General features: G+C 39.2%; 3 protein-coding genes across 3 annotated transcripts; all 3 read right to left on the bottom strand.

The window, feature by feature from the left end:
• Nucleotides 1–6,525: 6,525 nt before the first annotated feature.
• LOC115920404 (insulin-like growth factor-binding protein complex acid labile subunit) lies at nucleotides 6,526–12,674 on the bottom strand. The gene is made up of 2 exons (XM_030976152.1): nucleotides 7,601–12,674; nucleotides 6,526–6,912 (listed from the first exon to the last, which is right to left on the bottom strand). The coding sequence occupies exons 1-2, from the start codon at nucleotides 9,566–9,568 to the stop codon at nucleotides 6,526–6,528; spliced, it is 2,355 nt and encodes a 784-aa protein (XP_030832012.1). The 5' UTR covers nucleotides 9,569–12,674.
• Nucleotides 12,675–20,147: 7,473 nt separating this feature from the next.
• LOC115920324 (leucine-rich repeat-containing protein 4B-like) lies at nucleotides 20,148–21,948 on the bottom strand. The gene has a single exon (XM_030975895.1). The coding sequence runs from the start codon at nucleotides 21,808–21,810 to the stop codon at nucleotides 20,881–20,883; it is 930 nt and encodes a 309-aa protein (XP_030831755.1). The 5' UTR covers nucleotides 21,811–21,948; the 3' UTR covers nucleotides 20,148–20,880.
• A 31-nt stretch (nucleotides 21,949–21,979) lies between these two features.
• LOC115920323 (insulin-like growth factor-binding protein complex acid labile subunit) lies at nucleotides 21,980–26,230 on the bottom strand (the record flags this gene model as incomplete). Its single annotated transcript, XM_030975894.1, has 1 exon — nucleotides 21,980–26,230. A coding segment is annotated over exon 1 (2,217 nt), but the record flags the coding sequence as incomplete, so codon positions are not given.
• Between the last annotated feature and the right edge of the window lie 270 nt (nucleotides 26,231–26,500).

The following is a 26,500-nucleotide window of genomic DNA, read 5'->3' as shown; positions in this document are numbered from 1 at the left end:
ATGTATGTTAGTTCCACCAATCGTTCAAAAACATTTTTCTCAATATATTTCAATTTATTTTGTGATAGGAAAAGTTTATTCATTTGGATATGGCAGGAGAATGACTTTTTATTTATTCTAGTGATATAGTTAGTATGCAGGTTAACATCACCAGCATCGCATGGAATGTCCTCTGGAACATTGTTAAGACCACACCAAGCGCAGTCCACATTGACCAAACCGTTTACCGTGTCACAGTCACAACCAACAGGACATTTTCCTTCGACTGTTCTCCCAATGAAGGCAAGCACAAACAAGAAGATATGAAGATTCATCTTGCCGGTTTAATGGACAGGAGCGAAAGCAGATTGAAGTAGAATGTCCAATCCATAGAAGCCAATCTGGGAACTTTTAGAGTGCAAGCATTTAAAAGCCTGACAAAAGACACCTATGACAAGAGCAGTCCATGATTCCTTCCTTCAAGATTTGAAGAGTGGCTGGTTGTATGCGAACTTAAAGTCTTCAAGGTAGAGAACAAATAATGTATAGCAAGAGCAGAGTAGCTGAGGGAGAATGTTCTACAAACTGCATGCAAATGCAGAAGCAGATCATTGAATGATCTAAATGTCTTAAGTTTGGATGTATACTGCTGATCATGCCCAGACAAAGATTTCCTTTCCTCTTCCTACCATTCTCTTGTTCGGAAGCAATTCTAAGTGAATTGAAGTGGGAAAAAAGCTTGATCTGACTGCTGCTGTAAAAAGAAATATTACCCAACATCATGCACGGTGCTTTGATTCCTAATTTTGTGACGTAAAAACTCAATAGTTATAGAATATAGTAATTTCCTGTTTGATACATAATGAAGTGGAAATACTAGAGGGCATGAATGCTAATTTGCCTTCAATCCATGATTCAAAATCTCATGTTTCATCTCAAGATAATTAGCTTTCAATGAGACCTTTGTAAGTGCCTGAAGGATTCATTAAAGGATAAAAAGATACTTTCAGACATATTACATCCATTGATTGTGTATGTGTACTTTATTTTCTGGTCGTAATCACAGTGATTTTTCATGATTTTCAAGCAATTTCAAGAGTAGATTATTACGAAAAATGTATGAAAATATTGTTAAACATACTAAAAATAAGATATTTGAATGTGTGATGGGCATTAGCAAGAAGAAGCATAAAAAATACTAACAGACGGGATTAAAACTAGAAATATCGCAATCTGTATCCCCCGGCAGTGGCAACCATTTTGTGTCATCCTTATGTTGGAAGGAAGGACAAAAATCCCCTCTCCCCTCCCTGAAACAAAAAGATGACTTGGAGATGATCACTAGGAGTAGCATCACCAAAACAATATGTGTGTAGATTAGAGTATAATGCATTTCTGTAGAAAGTATGAAAGAAATGTGTCAAGAAATGTGGCAGTTAGAGCACACAAAAGACAGCCACCAAAATATGACCGGCGGTGGCGGGGGCGAACATGGCGTAACGCTGCTCAATCCAAAGTACCTCACCAGCGTACTGCCGGGGGATACAATAAAAAGTTTGTTGGCATACTATATTTTGGCAGGGCATTCTACAAAAATTAAAACTAATTTTATTATTTACTATGTAAATCAGAAAAATCAGAACTGATTTTATTATTTACTATATAAATCAATGTATCTACCTATTATTTGCTACGCTTTAAACATGTTGCTGGGCAAGGAGAGGGAACAGAGGGATAGGTAGATAGATTTATAGAGTAAATAATAAAACCAGTTCTGATTTTTCTGATTTACCACAATAAATCAATGTATCTACCTATTATTTGCTAGACCAGCACAGAAAGGACCGGGAGGCATGTCCCAAAAAGAAGAAGATTACTGGGGATTAATGGCAGAACACCTCCCCAGAGGAAACGTCCCTGAGATAAAAGAAATGGAAGACCGCCAAATGTGATGCAATCCCTTTTACTCTATTACTGTTTTCACACTGGCAATATTTTGCTTAACCCCGTACTATAGGTGGGGTTAAGGGGGGGGGGGGGGTCTTAGCCCCACCTATAGTACGGGGTTAAGCCTATTCCACTTTCTGTTCAGACTGGTTTTTACCAAAGTGGGCTAAAGTTGGCTAACCCCACCTATAGTACGGGGTTAACTAACCCTGCAAAAAAGCAGGGCTAACTCCGCAATTGTGGTGCTAACTCCTGCTAACCCCGCAATTGCGGTGCTAAGCAAATGAATGAGAACAGAAACGAAAAATAGTCCGGTACTACGCAATGGAGCGTATCGCAGCTGGCCAGATGCGAAGTATGTCCAATCATAACATACACGATATCCGGGGTTAACGAAATGCAGTGAGAACAGCAGAAATTTTCTTACTCCGGAATAGGCGCTAGTACGGGACTAAAAACAGCGAGTGTGAAAAGCCAAAAAAATAGTCCGGGGTTAAGCAAAGTACGGGGTTAAGCAAAACCAGTGTGAAAAGAGTATATGTGTAAATGTCCATTTTACTTTCAGCTAAAGTATTTGTCCTTTTCAATCTGGATAAACATAAAAAGATAATTCTGTGACATTGAGAAAATCATCCTGTACACGACTGATTGTTATCTCATAATTCCTTCTATAATATTCAATCGGTGGTTATTTTAATTTTCTGGGTTACCCCCTTTTTTCTTGTTCAAACATCAAGCAACCAAGGTTAACCAAATAACAGAACAAGGTAATATAAACAAGAGGTGAGGATTTATCTTTTTAAGTCAATGTTTTATTGATTTTTCTTTGTGCATGAATTTCAATACAGATTCAACATCCATGAACTAAAAACATTATGAATTTATAAATCTTTATTTTACATTTAAATCCATTCCCTTTATCTTTCCCTTTATATAAAGGGTTAAGAATATATGTTCTTATAGACCTTCATGAAATCAACTAAACTTCAGGGCAATTCCCTCATCCTATTATATTGCCTAGACTCCCTAGATAAATCAGGTTTGATTTTTGTAAGATACATTTACACTGCAAGCAGAAACCATCATTTTGTTCACATTCCTGAGTTGTGTTGAAAGTTGCTAGGCAACTATCCAAAACCACAACTAAAAACCAGAGTTAAAAAAACTCCTACCTCTGGAGTTTGGCTTTTTGAAACGCAATTGAAACTCCACTAGTTTTTGCAGCATAAAATGCTCACTCTCAAGCACTGTCTGTAGCTCTGTGCCAGGCGACACCAACCCGTGCCCGGAAGAGCGCCAACATGGTCCCAGCTCACTCACACACTGGATGTCGACTGACCATTCAGAAACTAGAACTTATAGCCTACCGTAATTAACGTTGTATTAACCGCACTTTTTTGCCGCCAATTTTTTTTTTTTAAAGTTTCGATTTATGCCCCTCCACCTGTCACTATATGCCTGGCAATGTCTCCCAGCTCAGTAATCTGTGTGTGACCACTCGGAAACTACAACAACACTCAAATTCGTCTGTCATCTTGGTTTGAAAGTAAGGCCTAAAAAAAAAATTGATGACTTGGCGTAACGGGTCACTGAAAATTAGGGTAGGTAGGGCGATTTTTTGTTGTTGTTGTTGTTGTTGTTGCTTATATTTGCATACATGAAATTAGCCATTCATACACATACATACATACAGTGGCGTAGATAGGTCCTCAGACCTTGGGGATGATCTGATGAGAGGGGTAGACCACAATATGTTCAAATATTTAGGTCATCCACTTTGCCAGAGCTTGTCGTTTTCTTCATGACTTGAAGATCGACTTTGTCTCGTCGTTTTGACGAAGACATCAATACCTCAAAGGCATTGGGCTTCGTGCGATCCTCCTCGGTATCCGTGACACTGACAGGCGTGAGTGTTGCAACCACGTATCGATACCCGAAATCTTGTGATAGTGACACTGTTTCAGACAACAGCAAATCAGAAAACGGACCACAGTTTTCCTTAGATGCCTTGATGTTCTTAACCACAAAATTATCAGCGGCCAGATCTTGAACGATTTCTTCGATTGTTGCTTCAATGTCCACCTTCCGAAGAATGCTGAATAAAACGTGAGCACCAAATTTACCCGAGAACTGAACGCCATAGGACGCCATGTTGGGGATACAATCGCCTAGCAGTACTATGGCGTACTCGGTGCGCGAGCTGGCCCAAACACGGCGCGGCAAAGCCCAGAACGAATTAAAGCAACAAACATCCGGGTTTTCCCCACTGCGATATCGATATTTACGCAATCGCAATCGGATCAAAAAAATAAAAAAGCGTAGGGTCAGCGATAAAAATAGGGTCGGGCGGGTTACGCCAAGTCATCAATTTTTTTTTTAGGCCTAATCCTAATAGATCAAAATATGTACTTTACAATAATAATTCCTCAAATTTTTCTTCTTTTACATGGAGTACCACCAGGTTCTATCCTAGGTAATCTACTGTTTTTAATTTACATTAATGATCTTACACATTCTTCTAAAAACGACATTGTTACTATAATTTGTGACAAGTTCACAAACACAAATTGGCGCCTTCAACTGTACCTCGATGTTACATGAAAGTCCTTCCCCGCATGGGTTTTTGGCAACAAAAAAAAAAAAAAAAAAAAACAACAACGTAGGGGTGCGCCTTATACACAGGTGCGCCTTATACACGGAGATTTACGGTAATTAAAAAAATGACATTCTTAATATTATTTGTGCCAATTTCACAATCACAAATCAGCGCCTTCAACTTCACCTCGTAGCAAAATGAAAGTCGCTTGGCTTTTCAAACATACTAAGGTGTCTGCTAAAAAAGCCACTTTTTCTTTTTTTTTTGTCTTAAAAATAGGGGTGCGTCTTATACACAGGTGCGTCTTATACACAGAGATTTACGGTAGTTGAGTTCTAAATATGCTTACTCTGTTAAAGAGAGACTGTCTTGAATCATCAATGAAAGATTGATTACATATATAACATAATAAATAAAAGTTAAGTGTACAACAAGGTTTTGGAATTGTCAATATGATAAGAACTTGACCATTCTTAAACTAGGATAGATAGATAGATAGATATAGATAGATAAATAGATAGATAGATAGATATATACAATATACATGTGGTACTTTGGTACAATATTCTTATATTTCTTAACTCTCACAAATAAAAGAACCATACAAAGTGTTTGAATAATAAACAAGGGAAACGCTCTCGGCGGTCTCGCCTGCATAACGCAATTCAATATGATAAACCAGAACATCAATGACGTAGCGCTCATCCAGATCTCGCAACAACAAATATCGTAAATTTTATATGGTACACTTTTGAACTGGTCAAAAAATAAAAATCTGATGTCCTGAAAGGGACATAATTTCATTTCATTTGCATAAAGTACCATAAATAATCAATGGAGCAAAATCTCAGAATTCTGTGTAGAAGTTTAGTGTTCCAAATTTAGCTCTACCAGATGGGGGAAACCAAATCAAAATCGGTCAAGAAATGAGGGAAAAGAAGCAATTTTTGTTATTTTTGGAATAAATTTGCATAAATTACCATAATTAATTAATGGAGAACAATTTCGAAATTCTGTGTAGAAGGTTAGTGTACCAAAGTTAGCTCTACGATATAAAGCAAACCAAATCAAAATCGGTTGAGAAATGAAGGAGAAGAAGCCTTTTTTTGTGATTTCGAATAAATTTGCATAAATTAGCATAGATAATGAATTTCGAGATTTTGTGTAGAAATTTTAAATCCCCCTCCTAGTCCTATCAAATGAAACAATCAGAATCAGAATCAGAATCAAAATCGGTTGAAAAATAACGAAAAAGAAGCATTTTGAAAATCATGATGTTGGTGCCACAACAAAGTCTAAGTTTGTTGACCTTAAATGACCTTTGACCTTAACTTAGTGACCTGAAATTCTATTTACATGATTGGGGAGACTTGATAACCCTATAGTCCAAGTTTCATTGACTAAGAACTTATACTTTGAAAAATTTTATCAAAAATTCAAAAACTTAACCTTAGGTCAAGTTTTTGATGTTGACGCTGCCGCCGCCGCCGCCCCGGAAAAGCAGCGCCTATGTCTCGCTTTTTGCTACACAGGCGAGACAAAAACAATCAATAAAAACAAAGATTAAAATTAATTCTCAGAAAAAGACATTTGTATTTTTGATTTTGCTTAGTGTTCATTATAGCACAATTGTATAGGGGGAAAAAAAATCAACATTTCACTTTCAAAAATGCTCTCTTGAATAAAAAGGGCTTTTTTCTACGCTTCCAAGAAATTACACTCATCCCATTTGTTTTCAAATTAAAATATTTTTCTTCCATTCCCTCAGCTGCCAGAGGGCTACTAATAAAGACGATATCATTCTTGTAATTGATCTATCATTATTACGGCTTCCAGAGTTACCACAGGAGAGCGTTTCCTTCCAATTCTTGGCCAACACTGTCAATGCATTATCCTCCATAAGTTTCTGAACCGTCCCTGATGTTCCTCTACAAGCAAGTTCACCATGAATTTTGTCCGCCCAGCCCCATTCTCACTCCAACAGGTATAGGTCCCTGTCAGGTTCAGGCGACATGTTCAATAAAGAGGGCATTGTGAGGAAGGACAGAAACACTGTCTAGTAGTTCTCTACCAATAGAGGGCAGTTGTTGCCTATGAGAGGTAAATGACCAGTGAATGATATCCGACAGATTTGAGATGATGATTGGGCAAGGTATCTCGACTGACTGATCACCAATGAATGTCAACAGTGTCTGCAGTGGCTGAGAACACAGTTGAGGTAGACATGTGAAGTTGTTGGACGTGGCCAGTTCAGCTAAACTAGAGTTGGAATAACCAGCAGGTTGACTGCAAACAACAGGATCATCTATCCAGGACTCCAGCATACGGACAGCCATGATCAGGTCACAATCACATAACCAAGGATTATCTAGTAAATCTATTACTATTGACTTCAAAGAGAAGGACAAGAAACTAATATCAAGTGTTGTCAGTAGATTGCCTGCAAGATGTAAAGTTGCCAAGTTCTTCTGATGTTCCAGGGCACGGAATTTGAAAGACACAATTCTGTTGTAACTCAGATCCAGTACCCAGAGATGTCGAAGTTCTCCAAAAGAATCTTTATTGACACTCCTGATTCTATTGCGAGACAAGTTCAGAGAGTCGGCATAGTTTGGCAAGCAATATGTAGGAATAGAACTAAACAGATTATTGGATAAATCCATCACTTGTAAATATTTAATATGTAATAATGGACACTGGTTTCTAAGTTCATTGGACGACAGGGAAATACGCCGTAGGTTTGGGAAATTTGTGAAAGGTAAGACACTTGCTTTGTTGATGAAAAATTGTCCAAAAGCCATGTTTTTGTCAATGTTTAGTGAATATACAAGTTGAATGTCCTCCAACACATGAAGGGACACATTTGAAAATGGCATATTTGCAAGTTTAAGATATTCAAGACCCTGTATTCCCATAAATGGCCGACTTGACTTATATGTCAAAGGATTTCCACTCAGTTCAAGAACTCTTCAGATCCCCAATATATGAAAACACCCCAGAAGATAGGTGGACTATTTGATTTCTTTCCAGATTCAGAGTTCTAACGAGCTGAAGGCCAACAAAGGATAAATTTGTTACTTTGACTATTAGATTGTCAGCCAATTCAAGAAATATGAGAGAGGATGCTAGGGAAAAAGTAAAATCAGGTATGCATGAGAGGTGGTTTTTATTGAGGTAAAGTCCAATCAAACCAGGTGTAATACAAACCTGGTTGAAATTGGTCAGGTTATTGCTGGATGCAAAAACATTATACCCAGATAACAAACTTGAATTTAATGATCCAATCCCATTGTTGTTTACAATGATACTTACAAGTGGAGCATGAGTGGATATAACCTCAGCTATTCTGTTACTCTCAACATTGATATATAGAATTCTGTGGTCCAATACATGATTAAAATTCATACGAGTTAAGAAATTAAAACCGATGTCAAGTCTTTGAAGAGAAGGCAAGTTGATGTTTTCAAACTCTACAATAAAATTGGAAGCTAACTGCAAAACTCTAAGATTATTTAGATTAGAGAAGTCATGGGGGTGGATGGTCCTCAGCTGGTTGTGACTTAAAGATAGAGTTTCAAGTGATGGCATCGAACTGAAAAAACCAAGTTTTGAGATTTGATTTTGGCTAAGGTTGAGAGTAACAAGCCTTGGTAGGTGGTCAAAGGTTGCATTTCCTATCACATGAAGGATGTTGCCTGATAAATCAAGACGTCTCAGAGCAGGCAAAGCTGTGAAGTTTAGGAGTTCTGACAACTTATTGTAGCTTAGGTCAAGGGTAAGAAGACTAAACGAGTAGATGAGGCTGTTATCATCCAAGGTTTTGATGGAGTTATGACAGAGAAACAGCCACTTTAGGGCAGGTAGGTTTTCAAAGTTTTTCACACTCCCGATTTGGTTATAGCACAAGTTGATGTATGTTAGAAAACGATGTTCATACTTGAGAGATATCACATCTTTAATGAAATTGTTTGAAGCATAAAGACTAGATAAACCAGGGAACGGATGAATGGAAAAGTTACCAAGATGGTTGTTGTCGATATATAGAATTACTACGTTTGAATAGTTCCCTGCAGGATTCATGTCCATAACTGATATTTTGTTGCGGCCAAGAAGAAGGCTCGATGGTACACTGAAGTCCGAGTGAGGCATATAACAAACAATTTCATTATCGTTAAGAAAGATGACAGCTATGTTTGGAATGTTAGTAAAAGCAGGGTGACGGATATGTCTTATACTGTTTTTTGCCAGTATTATATCTGTAATGTATGACATGTTTCTGAAGGGTGAGACATCAACAATTTTATTTCTTGCCAGGTTAATTCTTTTAAGTGAAGGAAGGTAGGCAAATGTTGTGTCAGCAATGCTTCGAATTCCATTGGATTCCAGGGAAAGTATCGTAAGATTGTCCATCTTCTGCAACTTCTCCAGGTACTCTACATTATTTTTATCAATATTCAGCTCTAAAATCACTTCAGGATGTGTAAACACTGCATTGGACAGATCAGTAACAGTGTTTCCTTCAAGATTAAGGTTCCATATTTTGAAGGGAACTTTTGGTGCATCAGATAGTTTGTTGTATGCCAAACTCATCTTGAAAGGCTGTCTTTCTGGCATACTAGAAAGAAACAACTGTGGCCACTCTACAAAGAAATTTTTAAAGATAGATACATCAATAAGGCGAGGTAATGAGCCAAGATATGGAATGCTCACAAGTTCATTTGATTCAAATTCGATGTATGTTAGTTTCATCAAGCGTTCAAAAACATTTTTCTCAATGTATTTCAATTTATTTTGTGATAGGAAAAGTTTACTCAACTGGGCTTGGCAGGAGAACGACTTTTTATTTAGTCTAGTGATATAGTTAGTATGCAGGTTAACTTCACCAGCATCGCATGGAATGTCCTCTGGAACATTGTTAAGACCACACCAAGCGCAGTCCACATTGACCAAACCGTTTACCGTGTCACAGTCACAACCAACAGGACATTTTCCTTGGACTGTTCTCCCAATGAAGGCAAGCACATACAAGAAGATATGAAGATTCATCTTGCCGGTTTAATGGACAGGAACGAAAGCAGATTGAAGTAGAATGTCCAATCCAAGCCAATCTGGGAACTTGTAGAGCACCAGCATCTAAAAGCCTGACAAAAGACACTGATGACAAGAGCAGTCCATGATTCCTTACTGGAAGATTTGAAGAGTGGCTGGTTGTATGCGAACTTAAAGTCTTTAAGGTAGAGAACAAACAATGTATAGCAAGAGCAGAGTAGCTGAGGGAAAATGTTCTACAACCTGCATGCAAATGCAGAAGCAGTGAATGATCTAAACGTCTAATATGTTTGGATGTATACTGATGACCATGCCTCAACAAAGATTTCCTTTCCTCTTCCTACCATTCTCTTGTTTGGAAGCTATTCTAAGTGAATTGAAGTGGGAAAAAAGCTTGATCTGACAGCTGCTGAAAATAAAATATTACCCAACATGATGCACGATGCTTTGATTCCTCATTTTGTGACGTAAAGACTCAATAGTTATAGAATATAGTCATTTCCTGTTTGATACATAATGAAATGGAAATACTAGAGGGCATGAATGCTAATTGGCCTTCAATCCATGTTTCAAAATGGCATCTCAAGATAATTAGCTTAATTTGAATGAGACCTTGGTAAGTGCCTGAAGGATTCATTACTGAAAGGATAACAAGATACTTTCAGAAATATCCATTGACTGTACGTGTGTGTGTACTTTATTTTCTGGTCGTAATCACAGTGATTTATCATGATTTTCAAGCACTTTCAAGATTAGATTATTACGAAAAATGTATGAAATTATTGTTTAACATACTAAAAATAAGATATTAGAATGTGTCATGGGCAAGAGCAAGAACAAGCATATAAAGAACAATCTAAACTTTCTTTGATTGTGTTCATTGGCAGGTGCGAAAACTCATCTAAAATACTAATGGACTACTAAGACACACCTCTATACAACATTTGAAAGAAATTCATCAAGGAATTTGGAAGTTAGAGCGCACACAAGAATTTAACGCGGCGGTGGCGAACGCGGCATAACGCTGCTGAATCCAAAGTACCCCACCAGCATACTGCCGGGGGATACAATAAAGAGTCTGTTGGCATACTATATTTTGGCAGGGCATTTTACAGTTAAGTCAGAAAAATTAGAACTAATTTTATTTTTTACTATACAAATCTATGTACGGTATCTACCTATTATTTGCTAGTTCACCCATCAAGAACTAAAACATCACATTCGCGCATGTGAACTAATTTTATTTTTTACTATACAAATCTATGTATGGTATCTACCTATTATTTGCTAGTTCACCCATCAAGAACTAAAACATCACATTCGCGCATGCCCCACATCGTCTGCCCAGGGTTCACATGTGCAACCGCATGCCCATCATCTTCTCTTTAAAGAGCTAGAGATAATACTTCGGACAAGTTGCCGGGCAAGGAGAGGGGACGGAGGGAGGGACATAGGTAGATACATAGATTTATATAGTAAATAATAAAACCAGTACTGATTTTTCTGATTTACCTCAATAAATCAATGTATCTACCGGTACCTATTATTTGCTAGACCAGCACAGATAAGACCGGGTGGCATGTCCCAAGTAGAAGGGGATTAATGGAGATTAATGGCATACAAAGCTGCTCTCAGGAGACCCAAACAGTACCTCCCCAAGAAGGAACATCCCTGAGATAAAAAAGAAAAGAAATAGGAGACGGCCAAAAGGCGGCCCCCAAAAGATCCTTTAGACCAATACCTCGAAAAGAGCCCCGGAAGAACCGATACTCCTAGTATCATGGGCTCAGGCCTCGCCCTCCAGGAGGGCCGCAAGGCCAGCAGCCCGGATGGCTCCCACAATTCATCTAGAAATGGAACCTTGGACGCAGGGGAGAAAGGTCCCCAGGCACCGAGGCAGAGCCAGACGCCCTCACAAAAAACTTTGGTCCTGACCAAGTACCATTTAAATGCCCTCACCGGACACCAGACTTAGTTCTCCTGGACTCAGGAGAAGTCAAAGAGCAAGTTGAGGAAACCTCACCTGGCCTGTAGGAAACCAACTGGGTCTTAGCCAAAAAGGAGGGCCTGAATACAAGACTAATGCCCCGTCTCTCCAACCGGATAAGGCCATTTTTCTCGAAGTTTAAAAAAAGAGCTCTGTTTCAATCTGGTCTTCAATTTGATCTCGACCATCATTTCTCTTGTATTTTCTTGCTAATAATTAATATTTTTTTTGTATTGTTTCACATTCCACAACATAACAGTTTACATATTATTAAGGTCCGCAAGATAAAGCATAATTACAAAAAAACAATGATGGCAGGAAATAATCGGTATCGTGAAATATGAGGAACCTATTAAAAAGCATGCTTGTACAATATAGGTTTCCATATACCAATGATTGTATAAAAAATTCCAATGCAATGAAAAAAAGATGAATCTGGGAAATATAATTGATACACAATGAATACAGATATGTGGTTACATAATAGTCGTAATAGTCACTCGAGCAAGGAGCAAAAAAGAATTTTAAAAAGCCATGAATAGATAAAAATAACGATAATGTGCCTTATTCGTATGATTTCAAGAGAAAGTCTTTGAGTTTACGCTTGAATGAATACAGCGAGGGTGATTGAATTATCTCAGCGTCCAAACTGTTCCAAAACGAAGGTCCTGTATTGGTTATTGTGTTAAAGGCAAGAACGGTGCGTACAGGGGAGAGATGAAAATTGCATGTTTGCCTGGTTGGATAAGAATGAATGTCACTATTTATAAAAAACATATTAGTGAAAACACTCGGCAAATCGTCATTTACATCCATTCCCTTTATCTTTGCCTTCATATAAAGGGTTAAGAATATATGTTCGTATAGACCTTCATGAAATCAACTAAACTTCAGGGCAATTCCCTAATCCTATTATATTGCCTAGGCTCCCTAGATAAATCAGGTTTGGATTTTGTAAGATACATTTACAATGCAAGCAAAAACCATCATTTTGTTCACATTCCTGAGTTGTGTTGGAAGTTGCTAGGCAACTATCCAAAACCACAACTAAAAACCAGAGTTAAAAAAACTCCTACCTCTATGCCTGGCAATGTCTCCCAGCTCAGTAATCCGTGTGTTCACTCACCACTCGGAAACTACAACAACACTCAAATTTGTCTGTCATCTTGGTTTGAAAGTAATCCAAATATTGATAGATCAAAATATGTACTTTACAATAATAATTCCTCAAATTTTTCTTCTATTACATGGCGTACCACAAGGTTCTTTCCTAGGTACTCTACTGTTTTTAATTTACATTAATGATCTTACACATTCTTCTAAAAACGACATTGTTACTATAATTTGTGACAAGTTCACAAGCACAAATCGACGCCTTCAACTGTACCTCGATGTTAAAAGAAAGTCCTTCCCCGTGTGGGTTTTCGGCAACAAACAAAACAACAACAGAAACAACATAGGGGTGCGCCTTATACACAGGTGCGCCTTATACACGGAGATTTACGGTAATTAAAAAAACGACATTGTTAATATTATTTGTGCCAATTTCACAATCACAAATCAGCGCCTTCAACTTCACCTCGTAGCAAAATGAAAGTCACTTGGCTTTTCAAACGTACTACGGTGTCTGCTAAAAAAAGCCACTTTTTCTTTTTTTTGTCTTAATAAATAGGGTTGCGTCTTATACACAGGTGCGTCTTATACACAGAGATTGACGGTACTATTGGATAATTCGTTTTTCTGATTCTGTCACGACACAGAAAAGTCCAAAATTCCTTTGTCATTTCTTATTTAAAAACAAAAAATTAAAATCACGAAGCAAAAAACGTGTTGCTATTTCGTTTCTGGTGGTGAAAAACACGAATCAGAAATCAGAAAACTAAAACTAGAAAAACTCTTTCTGATTTCTGAATTCTGATTCGCACCACAGAAAAGGAAATCGCAACACGTTTTTTGCTTCGTGATTTTGTTTCTTGTTCAAGAATCACAAATCGCATTGCGATCTCGGCTCTCTGATTTCTGATTTTGTTTTCATCTCACGAATATTAAAGAGCGCCCTCTACGTCGGCATGCCAGCATGTGGTTTTTTAATTTTATGCGCACGTTGTACAAACTGATCTTCGCGAAACGGGGGCAAAGGGCTTTTGCCTCCTCCCCCCCCCCCCCCCAGCCAAAAAAAAAAATAAGAGAGAGAGAGAAGGGAAAGTGAAAGGGAAAGAGAAGATAAAAGGAAAGGAAGAAGAGGAAGAAGAATAAAAGACGCAAACGGGGGAAGGGCGAAGGGCTCTTGCCTCCCCTCGCCAAAAAATAAATAAGAGTGATAGAGGGAAAGGGAAAGGGAAAGGGAAAGAGAAGATAAAAGGAAAGAGAGAAGAGGAAGAAGAAGAAAAGAGGGAAACGGGGGAAGGGCGAAGGACTCTTGCCCCCCCCCCCCCCGCCAAAAAATAAATAGGAGAGAGAGAGAGAAGGGAAAGGGAAAGAAAATATAAAAGGAAAGAAAGAAGAAGAAGGAAAGATGGATACGAGGGAAGGGCGAAAGGTTCTTACCTCCCCCCCCCCTCCCGCCAAAAAAATAACTAAGAGAGAGAGAGAGAGAGAGAAGGGAGAGGGAAAGAAAATCTAAAAGGAAAGAAAGAAGAGGAATAAGAAGGAAAGAGGGAAACGGGGGAACGGCGAAGGGCTCTTGCCTCCCCTCGCCAAAAAATAAATAAGAGAGAGAGAGAGAAGGGAGAGGGAAAAAAAATATAAAAGGAAAGAAAGAAGAGGAAAAAAAATAAGAAGGAAAGAGGGAAACGGGGGAAGGGCAAAGGGCTCTTGCCTCCTCCCTTCCCCCCCCCCCCCCCCGCCAAAAAATAAATAAGAGAGAGAGAGAGAGAGAATCTGTTCTGATCCTGGTCCTGATCCTCAAAAGGGATATAAAGATGACCAATAAGAACGTTATCGTTCGAGAGAGAGTGTTTGTTGCTTCTAGAACATTTTAGAATTAAGTCCCATCACATTGCAGTTGTGGGGAGGAACTATGATTATATTACCCCCTTGGATGGCTTCCCAGAGTCTGGCTTTGAAGGTTTCGACTGCGTCGCAGGCAAAGATGCTGGGGGGAAGTAAATTCCAGGCCCGTATGGTTCTTGGAAAGAAGGTGAGTCGATATAATTATATCCGTCTTGCATCTTATGTTGAAGAAGGAGAGGGAAAGAGAAGATAAAAGGAAAGAAAGAAGAGGAAGAGGAAGAAGAATTTGTGTTCTACCCAGGTGCGGATCCAGGATTTCTTAGGGGGGGGGGGCCCAAATTTGAAATTATGCCAGACAAATATTGGTACGTAATGGTGATTAACAAATGACGTAATGCGGGGGGGGGGGGGGGGTCGGTGCAGGGAGGGGCGATTTTCCCCCGCCTCCTCCGCGAAACGCGGAAGCTTTGACGTTTCATTAAATTATTAGAGAAAGAAGACGATTCGTTGTCGATTTCTCGACTTTTAAACCTCGTCTGAATTTAGGTCCCCCCCCCCCCCTCCTGCGCGAAGCGCGGAAGCTTTTAAATTTCCTTAAATCATTAGAGAAAGAAGACGATTCGTTGTACCGTTTTCGAAAATATTCCTCGTCTGAATTTAGATTCCCCCCACCCCCTCCTCCCGCGCGAAGCGCGGAAGCTTTTACGTTTTATTTAATCATTAGAGAAACAAGACGATTCGTTGTACAGTTCACGATTCTTAATCCTCGTCTGAATTCAGTTTTCCCCCTTCCGCGCGAAGCGTGGAAGCTTTTACGATTCATTAAATCATTAGAGAAAGAAGACGATTCGTTGTACCGTTCTCGACTCTTAATCCTTGTCTAAATTCAGTCTCCCCCCTCCCCCTACTGCGCGAAGCGCGGAAGCTTTGACGTTTCATTAAACTATTAAAGAAAGAAGACGATTCGTTGTACAGTTCTCGACTCTTAAACCTCGTCTGAATTCAGGTCCCCCCCCCCCTCCCGCGCAAAGCGCGGAAGCTTTTAAGTTTCATAAGATTATGAGAGAAAGAAGACGATTGGCTGTACAGTTCTCGACTCTTAATCCTCGTCTGGATTCAGGTTCCCCTCACGCGCGAAGCGTGGAAGCTTTTAATTTTCATTAAATCATTAGAGAAAGAAGACGATTCGTTGTACCGTTCTCGAAAATAATCCTCTTTGGAATTTAGTTCCCCCTCCATCCCGTGCGAAGCGCGGAAGCTTTTACGTTACATTAAATCATTAAAGATTAATACCGTTCTCACCTCTGAATCCTCGTCTGAATTCAGGTTCCCCCCTCCCGCGCGAAGCGCGGAAGCTTTGACGTTTCATAAGATTATGAGAGAAAGAAGACGATTCGTTGTAATGTTCTCGACTCTTAATCCTCGTCTGAATTCAGGTTCCCCCCCCCCCTCCCGTGCAAAGCGCGGAAGTTTTTAAGTTTCATAAGATTATGAGAGAAAGAAGACGATTCGTTGTACAGTTTTCGACTCTTAATCCTCGTCTGAATTCAGGTTCCCCCCCTCCCGTGCAAAGCGCGGAAGCTTTTAAGTTTCATAAGATTATGAGAGAAAGAAGACGATTGGCTGTACAGTTCTCGACTCTTAATCCTTGTCTGGATTCAGGTTCCCCCCTCTCGCGCGAAGCGCGGAAGCTTTTAATTTTCATTAAATCATTAGAGAAAGAAGACGATTCGTTGTACCGTTCTCGAAAATTATCCTTATCGGAATCTAGTTCCCACTCCATCCCGCGCGAAGCGCGGAAGCTTTTACGTTTCATTAAATCATTAAAGATTCGTATTACCGTTCTCGCCTCTGAATCCACGTCTGAATTCAGGTTCCCCCCCTCCCGCGCGAAGTGCGGAAGCTTTGACGTTTCATAAGATTATGAGAGAAAGAAGACGATTCGTTGTACAGTTCTCGACTCTTAATCCTCGTCTGAATTCAGTTTTCCCCCTTCTGCTCCTTTTTCTTCCTACGTCCTCTTCCGATTTGGGGGGATTTGGGGTTTTTTCAAAAAAGTGGCGGGGGGGGGGGGGGGGGGGGGGGGGAGCTCGGGGCTCCCGATCCCCGCCGTACCTCGGGCCCTGACATTTAGGAATCTCAAGAATCATATTTCTTGCCTGGCTGTAAATTTAGGAATTTGTCATTTTCCAACAAACACATACAAACAAATAATTTACTAAAAAGTGAGGAAAAATCTCGGAAATTATGTCATTTCAGCCTGATTTGTAATCCACCGTTGTGGAATTAGAAATAAACCACGTTTGAATTTGATTTCCCCCAAGCCCCCCTTCCCCCCCCCCCTCCCCTATCAGTACGCCAGTATCTCCTCTTTTCTTTTTTTATTTCCCTTTCCTTCCTTCTCTCTTATTTTTTTGATTGGGGGGGGGGGGGAGGGGGTCAATAGCCTGGGACTGGAGGCAAGGCCCTTCCCCCCCCCCCCCACCCTCCGATCTCCTTCTCCCCCCTTTTCTTTTCTTCTTCTTCTTCTTTCTTTCCCTTTCTCTCCTCTTTCCCTTTCCCTTCTTTTCCTTTCTTCTCTTTTTTTTTTTTTTTTTTTTTTGCGGGGGGGGGGGGGGGCCAAGGCCCGCTCGGCCCCCCCCCCTGGATCCGCGCCTGGTTCTACCAGTGTCACAAATAGATATATAAATATGCTCATCTGACGATAATTTGATGTATAAAACCCCTCACCTTCTTGGGGCTCTGCCCCTTGGATCCAACACCAATGTGTGTCTTGCCAGTGTCACAAATAGATATAAAAATATGCTCAACTGACCGTTATTTATTGCCCAAAACCCCTGAGCTTCCGGGTGCTCCCCCTGGACCCTACGCCAATTCGTGACCCCAGTGTCACAAATAAGGTATAAAATAATAATAATTTAATGTACAAAACTCCTGAGCTTCTGGGGGCTCCGCCCCCTGGACCCAACACCAAATTGTGTCCTGCCACTGTCACAAATAAGGTATAAAATTTGCTCATCCGACGTTAATTTTGATGTTTAATACCCCTGAGCTTCTGAGGGCTCCGCCCTGTGAAAAAACACGTTAATTTTACCGTTTTTAGGAGATATCCCCCCCCCTGGCGTTCAAGGGGGGGGGGGGTGGGTAAGATTTTTCAAATTTTCGAGGGCCCCCAAAAATATTAGTGCTCTCTAGTAATTTCGCGACTACTCCGGAACCGCGGCAGATATAAAGTTTTTCTTTCATGACTTTTTTCTTTCGAGTCTTACGCATCTTTTGAAACATTTTTTTGTTGAAAATCGGACGTATAGTTGCGGAGTCACGTGACCTTTGTTTTTGCATGTCAACCCTAAAATCGCTCATTTTTGTGATTTATGTACCAAACATATGGAAATACCATTTATTCTTTTAAAAAAAGAGAAAACATTGGTTATTTGGTCTTGTTTCAAGTTAATGTGTTTGATTTTGTGTCAAAATAGTTGAATTGAGGTTAGAAATGAAATAAAACAACAAAAATAATATAATACATAAATACAAATTATCAAAACAAGAGATAACATAGGGATAAACTGGCTCTTCCAACTTTGTTGTCGTATTATTATTCTAACGAATATATGTAGTGAAAAAGAACGCTTGAATATGAATTATACCGCTATAGTTTTCATGTTTATAATATTATTTATTGTCCATTAAACAAGTTCATAGAGAAAATACTTATCTCTCTGCAACATTAAAAAAGAATCTTCATTAATATGTCTTAATTTGTATTGATAGCCTTGTGGTCGCCAACAGTGGCGTAGGCAGGGGCGTCTCCAAAGGGGGGTGTGGGGGTGCGACACCCCCCCCCCCACCTGTCAAGATATTGTCGGTAAAATTGCGCTGCCGTCGGGGAAAAAGAGAAAAGGGGGAGGGGAAAAAAGAGAGGAAAAGGGAAAGAAAAGAAAAAAAGAAAAAGAAAAGAAAAAAAGAAAAAAGAAAAGAAAGGAAAGAAAAGAAAAGAAAGAAAGAGAAAAACGAAAAAGAGGGAGAATAGGAAAGAAAGAAAAGAAAGGAGGCAAGAGCCCTTTGCCCCCGTTTCCCTCTTTTCTTCTTCTTCCTCTTCTTTCTTTCCTTTTATATTTTCTTTCCCTCTCCATTCTCTCTCCCTCTCTTATTTATTTTTTGGCGGGGGAGAGGCAAGAGCCCTTCGCCCCCGTTTACCTCTTTTCTTCTCCTTCTTCCTCTTCTTTCTTTCCTTTTATCTTCTCTTTCCCTTTCCCTTTCCCTTCTCTCTCTATCTCTTATTTATTTTTTGGCGGGGGGTGGGGAGGGAGGAGGCAAGAGCCCTTCGCCCTTCCCCCGTTTCCCTCTTTCCTTCTTATTCCTCTTCTTTCTTTCCTTTTATATTTCCTTTCCCTTTCCCTTTTCTCTCTCTCTCTTATTTATTTTTGGCGGGGGGGGGGGGGGAGGGAGGAGGCAAGAGCCCTTTTCCCTTCACCCGTTTCCCTCTTTCCTTCTAATTATTCTTCTTTTTTTCCTTTTATCTTCTCTTTCCCTTTCCCTTTCCCTTCTCTCTCTATCTCTTATTTATTTTTTGGCGGGGGGTGGGGAGGGAGTAGGCAAGAGCCCTTCACCCTTCCCCCGTTTCCCTCTTTCTTCTTATTCCTCTTCTTTCTTTCCTTTTATATTTTCTTTCCCTTTCCCTTTTCTCTCTCTCTCTTATTTATTTTTGGCGGGGGGGGGGGGGGGGAGGAGGCAAGAGCCCTTTGCCCTTCCCCCGTTTCCCTCTTTCCTTCTAATTATTCTTCTTTCTTTCCCTTTCCCTTCTCTCTCTCTCTCTCTCTCTTATTTATTTTTTTGGCGGGGGGGGGGGGGGGAGGTAAGAGCCTTTCGCCCTTCCCCCGTTTCCCTCTTTCCTTCTTCCTCTTCTTTCTTTCCTTTTATATTTTCTTTCCCTTTCCCTTTCCCTTCTCTCTCTCTCTCTTATTTATTTTTTGGCGGGGGGGGGGGGGGGGGGGTTGAGGAGGAGGCAAGAGCCCTTCGCCCCCTCCCCCCCCCCCAGTTTCCCTCTTTTCTTCTTATTCTTCTTTCTTTCCTTTTATCTTCCCTTTCCCTTTCCCTTGTTTTCCTTCTCTCTGTCTCCCCACTCAACATAGTAATAACGAAACAGACCACTCTGTAATCAAGACCATTCCATTTTATTTAATACATTTTCGATATACTTAAATTGGCAACTATTACCTTCTGTCCGAGATCCTCATTTTAAACGACTGATGCGAAAGACTAGTCGACGCACCCTTTCGAGAAAAGCCCCCCCCCCCCGCTTTTTTCGAAATGGTGTGTTAAAACGGTACTCCGCTCTCAACGCACCCTTTCGAGAAAAGCCCCCCCCCCCTCTTTTATCGAATGGGTGCGTTGAGCACACCACACCGCGCCGCACCGCACCCCACCCTTTCGATGAAAGCCGACTAAAAAATATCTATCATATCTACGTACTGTACGTATGTGCATGTAAAAGTATACCTTCTTCGCGAGAAAATACGTGTACGTACGTACGCGCCGTTTCTTACAACGTAGAGGGCGCTCTTTAATATTCGTGAAATGAAAACGAAATTAGAAATCAGAGAGCCGAGACCGCGTTTGCAATCTGTGATTTTGTTTCTGGTGGTAAAAAACACAAATTATAAATCAGAAAGAGTTTTTTTCTATTCTGTGTTCTCTGATTTCTGATTTGTTTTTTTTAACACCAGAAACGAAACCGCCACACGTTTTTTGCTTCGTGATTTTAATTTTTTGTTTTTAATTAAGAAATGACAAAGGAATTTTGGACTTTTCTGTGTCGTGACAGAATCAGAAAAACGAATTATCCAATAGTACCCTGATTAGTTGAGTTCTAAATATGCTTACTCTGTTAAAGAGAGACTGTCTTGAATCAACAATGAAAGATTGATTACATCTACATAACATAATAAATAAAAATTAAGTGTCCAGCAAGGTTTTGGAATTATCAATATGATAAGAACTTGACTCATTCTTAAACTAGGATAGATAGATAGATAGATATAGATAGATAAATAGATAGATAGATAGATATATACAGTATACATGTCGTACATTGGTACAATCTAATATTTCTTAACTCTCACAAAAATAAGAACCATACAAATGGTTTGAATAATAACAAACAATCAATAAAAACAAAGATTAAAATACATTCTCAGAAAAAGACATTTGTATTTTTGATTTCGCTAAGTGTTCATTATAGCACAATTGTATAGGGGGAAAATAATCAACATTTCCTTTTCAATTTTTTTTTATACATTGATTCATTCGCCTCCCAGACACATGAACATGTATTAGGCAACAGAAATTACCCTCATCCCATTTGTTTTCAAATTAAAATATTTTTCTTCCATTCCCTCAGCTGCCAGAGGGCTACTAATAAAGACGATATCATTCTTGTAATTGATCTATCAATATTACGGCTTCCAGAGTTACCACAGGAGAGCGTTTCCTTCCAATTCTTGGCCAACACTGTCAATGCATTGTCCTCCATAAGTTTCTGAACCGTCCCTGATCGTTCCTCTACAAGCAAGTTCACCATGAATTTTGTCCGCCCAGCCCCATTCTCACTCCAACAGGTATAGGTCCCTGTCAGGTTCAGGCTGACATGTTCAATAAAGAGGGCATTGTGAGGAAGGACAGAAACACTGTCTGGCAGTTCTCTACCAATAGAGGGCAGTTGTTGCCTATGAGAGGTAAATGACCAGTGAATGATATCCGACAGATTTGAGGTGATGATTGGGCAAGGTATCTCGACGGACTGATCACCAATGAATGTCAACAGTGTCTGCAGTGGCTGAGAACACAGTTGAGGTAGACATGTGAAGTTATTGGACGTGGTCAGTTCAACTAAACTAGAGTTGGAATAACCAGCAGGTTGACTGCAAACAACAGGATCATCTATCCAGGACTCCAGCATACGGACAGCCATGATCAGGTCACAATCACATAACCAAGGATTATCTTGTAAATCTATTACTATTGACTTCAAAGAAAAGGACAAAAAACTAATATCAAGTGTTGTCAGTAGATTGCCTGCAAGATGTAGAATTACCAAGTTCTTCTGATGTTCCAGGGCACTGAATTCGAAAGACACAATTTGGTTGTAACTCAAATCCAGTACCCAGAGCTGTTTAAGTTCTCCAAAAGAATCTTTATTGACACTCCTGATTCTATTGCGAGACAAGTTCAGAGAGTCTGCATAGTTTGGCAAGCAGTATTTAGGAATAGAACTAAACAGATTATTGGATAAATCCATCCCTTGTAAATATTTAATATGTAATAATGGACACTCATGGTTTCTGAGTTCATTGGACGACAGGGAAATATGCCGTAGGTTTGGGAAAATCGTGAAAGAAAAGACACTTGCTTTGTTGATGAAAAATTGTCTTAAAGCCATGTTTTTTGTCAATGTTTAGTAAATATACAAGTTGAATGTCTTCCAACACATGAAGGGACACATTTGAAAATGGCATATTAGCAAGTTTAAGATATTCAAGACCCTGTATTCCCATAAATGGCCGACTTGACTTATATGTCAAAGGATTTCCACTCAGTTCAAGAGTTTTCAGATCCCCAATATATGAAAACACCCCAGAAGATAGGTGGACTATTTGATTTCTTTCCAGATTCAGAGTTCTAACGAGCTGAAGGCCAACAAAGGATAAATTTGTTACTTTGACTATTAGATTGTCAGCCAATTCAAGAAATTCCAGAGAGGATGCTAGGGAGAAAGTGTAATCAGGTATGCATGAGAGGTGGTTTTTATTGAGGTAAAGTCCAATCAAACCTGGTGTAATACGAACCTGGTTGAAATTGGTCAGGTTATTGCTGGATGCAAAAACATTATACCCAGATAACAAACTTGAATTTAATGATCCAATCCCATTGTTGTTTACAATGATACTTACAAGTGGAGCATGAGTGGATATAACCTCAGCTATTCTGTTACTCTCAACATTGATATATAGAATTCTGTGATCCAATAAATGATTAAAATTCATATGAGTTAAGAAATTAAAACCGATGTCAAGTCTTTGAAGAGAAGGCAAGTTGATGTTTTCAAACTCTACAATAAAATTGGAAGCTAACTGCAAAAATCTAAGATTGTTTAGATTAGAGAAGTCATGGGGGTGGATGGTCCTTAGCTGGTTGTGACTTAAAGTTAGAGTTTCAAGGGATGGCATTGAACTGAGAAAACCAAGTTTTGAGATTTTATTTTGGCTAAGGTTTAGAGTAACAAGCCTTGGTAGGTGGTCAAAGGTTGCATTTCCTATCACATGAAGGATGTTGCCTGATAAATCAAGACAACTCAGAGCAGGCAAAGCTGTGAAGTTTAGGAGTTCTGACAACTTATTGTAGCTTAGGTCAAGGGTAAGAAGACTAAACGAGTCGATGAGGCTGTTATCATCCAAGGTTTTGATGGAGTTATGACAGAGAACCAGCCACTTTAGGGCAGGTAGGTTTTCAAAGTTTTTCACATTCCCGATTTGGTTATAGCACAAGTTGATGTATGTTAGAAAACGATGTTCATACTTGAGAGATATCACATCTTTAATGAAATTGTTTGAAGCATAAAGACTAGATAAACCAGGGAACGGATGAATAGAAAAGTTACCAAGATGGTTGTTGTTGATATTTAGAATTACTACATTTGAATAGTTCCCTGCAGGATTCATGTTTATAACTGAAATTTTGTTGCTGCCAAGAAGAAGGCTCGATGGTACACTGAAGTCAGAGTGAGGTATATAACAAACAATTTCATTATCCTTTAGATCGATGAAAGCTATATTTGGAATGTTAGTAAAAGCTGGGTGACGGATATGTCTTATATTGTTTTCTGTCAATATAATCTCTGTAATATATGACATGTTTCTGAAGGGTGAGACATCAACAATTTTATTTCTTGCCAGGTTAATTCTTTCAAGTGAAGGAAGGTAGGCAAATATGGTGTCAGCAATGCTTCGAATTCCATTGGATTCCAGGGAAAGTATCATAAGATTGTCCATCTTCTGCAACTTCTCCAGGTACTCTACGTTATTTTTATCAATATTCAGCTCTAAAATCACTTTAGGATATGTAAACACTGCATTGGACAGATCAGTAACAGCGTTTCCTTCAAGATTAAAGTTCCATATTTTGAAGGGAACCTTTGGTGCATCAGGTAGTTTGTTGTATGCCAAACTCATCTTGAAAGGTCGTCTTCCTGGCATACTAGAAAGAAACAACTGTGGCCACTCTAACAAAGAATTTTTAGAGATAGATACATCGAAAAGGTGAGGTAATGAGCCAAGATATGGAATGCTCACAAGTTCATTTGAATCAAGTTCGATGTATGTTAGTTCCACCAATCGTTCAAAAACATTTTTCTCAATATATTTCAATTTATTTTGTGATAGGAAAAGTTTATTCATTTGGATATGGCAGGAGAATGACTTTTTATTGAGTCTAGTGATATAGTTAGTATGCAGGATAACTTCACCAGCATCGCATGGAATGTCCTCTGGAACATTGTTAAGACCACACCAAGCGCAGTCCACATTGACCAAACCGTTTACCGTGTCACAGTCACAACCAACAGGACATTTTCCTTGGACTGTTCTCCCAATGAAGGCAAGCACAAACAAGAAGATATGAAGATTCATCTTGCCGGTTTAATGGACAGGAGCGAAAGCAGATTGAAGTAGAATGTCCAATCCATAGAAGCCAATCTGGGAACTTTTAGAGTGCAAGCATTTAAAAGCCTGACAAAAGACACCTATGACAAGAGCAGTCCATGATTCCTTCCTTCAAGATTTGAAGAGTGGCTGGTTGTATGCAAACTTAAAGTCTTCAAGGTAGAGAACAAACAATGTATAGCAAGAGCAGAGTAGCTGAGGGAGAATGTTCTACAAACTGCATGCAAATGCAGAAGCAGATCATTGAATGATCTAAATATCTTATGTTTGGACGTATACTGCTGATCATGCCCAGACAAAGATTTCCTTTCCTCTTCCTACCATTGTCTTGTTCGGAAGCAATTCTAAGTGAATTGAAGCGGGACAAAAGCTTGATCTGACTGCTGCTGTAAAAAGAAATATTACCCAACATCATGCACGGTGCTTTGATTCCTAATTTTGTGACGTAAAAACTCAATAGTTATAGAATTTAGTAATTTCCTGTTTGATACATAATGAAATGGAAATACTAGAGGGCATGAATGCTAATTGGCCTTCAATCCATGTTTCAAAATGGCATCTCAAGATAATTAGCTTTCAATCAGATCTTTGTATTAGTACCTGAGGGATTCATTAAAGGATAATAAGATACTTTCAAACATATCCATTGATTTTGTGTGTGTACTATATTTTCTGGAACACTGGAGGCAGCATAACGAAAATCTATATGCTTGTAGATTATAACAAGATACCAAGTTTCAGAGCACGGACAATAACTGGAATGTCCAAAAAAAGAAAAAAGAAAAAAAATGACCCATGGATGAGGTCATCAGTACTTGATGAATTTGAAAATTTTCCTGACGTAACGACTCAATAGTTATAGAATATAGTAATTTCCTGTTTGATACATAATGAAGTGGAAATACTAGAGGGCATAAATGCTAATTTGCCTTCAATCCATGATTCAAAATCTCATGTTTCATCTCAAGATAATTAGCTTTCAATGAGACCTTTGTAAGTGCCTGAAGGATTCATTAAAGGATAAAAAGATACTTTCAGACATATTACATCCATTGATTGTGTATGTGTACTTTATTTTCTGGTCGTAATCACAGTGATTTTTCATGATTTTCAAGCAATTTCAAGAGTAGATTATTACGAAAAATGTATGAAAATATTGTTAAACATACTAAAAATAAGATATTTGAATGTGTGATGGGCATTAGCAAGAAGAAGCATAAAAAATACTAACAGACGGGATTAAAACTAGAAATATCGCAATCTGTATCCCCCGGCAGTGGCAACCATTTTGTGTCATCCTTATGTTGGAAGGACAAAAATCCCCTCTCCCCTCTCTGAAACAAAAAGATGACTTGGAGATGATCACTAGGAGTAGCATCACCAAAACAATATGTGTGTAGATTAGAGTATAATGCATTTCTGTAGAAAGTATGAAAGAAATGTGTCAAGAAATGTGGCAGTTAGAGCACACAAAAGACAGCCACCAAAATATGACCGGCGGTGGCGGGGGCGAACATGGCGTAACGCTGCTCAATCCAAAGTACCTCACCAGCGTACTGCCGGGGGATACAATAAAAAGTTTGTTGGCATACTATATTTTGGCAGGGCATTCTACAAAAATTAAAACTAATTTTATTATTTACTATGTAAATCAGAAAAATCAGAACTGATTTTATTATTTACTATATAAATCAATGTATCTACCTATTATTTGCTACGCTTTGGACATGTTGCTGGGCAAGGAGAGGGAACAGAGGGATAGGTAGATAGATTTATATAGTAAATAATAAAACCAGTTCTGATTTTTCTGATTTACCACAATAAATCAATGTATCTACCTATTATTTGCTAGACCAGCACAGAAAGGACCGGGAGGCATGTCCCAAAAAGAAGGAGATTACTGGGGATTAATGGCAGAACACCTCCCCAGAGGAAACGTCCCTGAGATAAAAGAAATGGAAGACCGCCAAATGTGATGCAATTCCTTTACTCTATTACTGTTTTCACACTGGCAATATTTTGCTTAACCCCGTACTATAGGTGGGGTTAAGGGGGGGTCTTAGCCCCACCTATAGTACGGGGTTAAGCCTATTCCACTTTCTGTTCAGACTGGTTTTTACCAAAGTGGGCTAAAGTTGGCTAACCCCACCTATAGTATGGGGTTAACTAACCCTGCAAAATAGCAGGGCTAACTCCGCAATTGTGGTGCTAACTCCTGCTAACCCCGCAATTACGATGTTAAGCAAATGAATGAGAACAGAAACGAAAAAT

This window comes from Strongylocentrotus purpuratus, unplaced genomic scaffold, assembly GCF_000002235.5.
Source record: "Strongylocentrotus purpuratus isolate Spur 01 unplaced genomic scaffold, Spur_5.0 spur5_scaffold_8, whole genome shotgun sequence".
Taxonomy (NCBI): Eukaryota; Metazoa; Echinodermata; class Echinoidea; order Camarodonta; family Strongylocentrotidae; genus Strongylocentrotus; species Strongylocentrotus purpuratus.
This window is presented reverse-complemented; position numbering and strand designations above follow the sequence as displayed.

What these genes read in the sequence shown, in the direction of transcription:
- LOC115920404 (XM_030976152.1), bottom strand. Translation starts at nt 9,568, where the DNA reads ATGAATCTTCATATCTTCTTGTATGTGCTTGCCTTCATTGGGAGAACA. An exon ending in CTGACAATCTAATAGTCAAA is followed by an intron (nt 6,913 to 7,600) that starts GTAACAAATTTA and finishes TTCTCTTTGAAG; the next exon opens with TCAATAGTAATAGATTTACT.
- LOC115920324 (XM_030975895.1), bottom strand. Translation starts at nt 21,810, where the DNA reads ATGGATTTATCCAATAATCTGTTTAGTTCTATTCCTAAATACTGCTTG.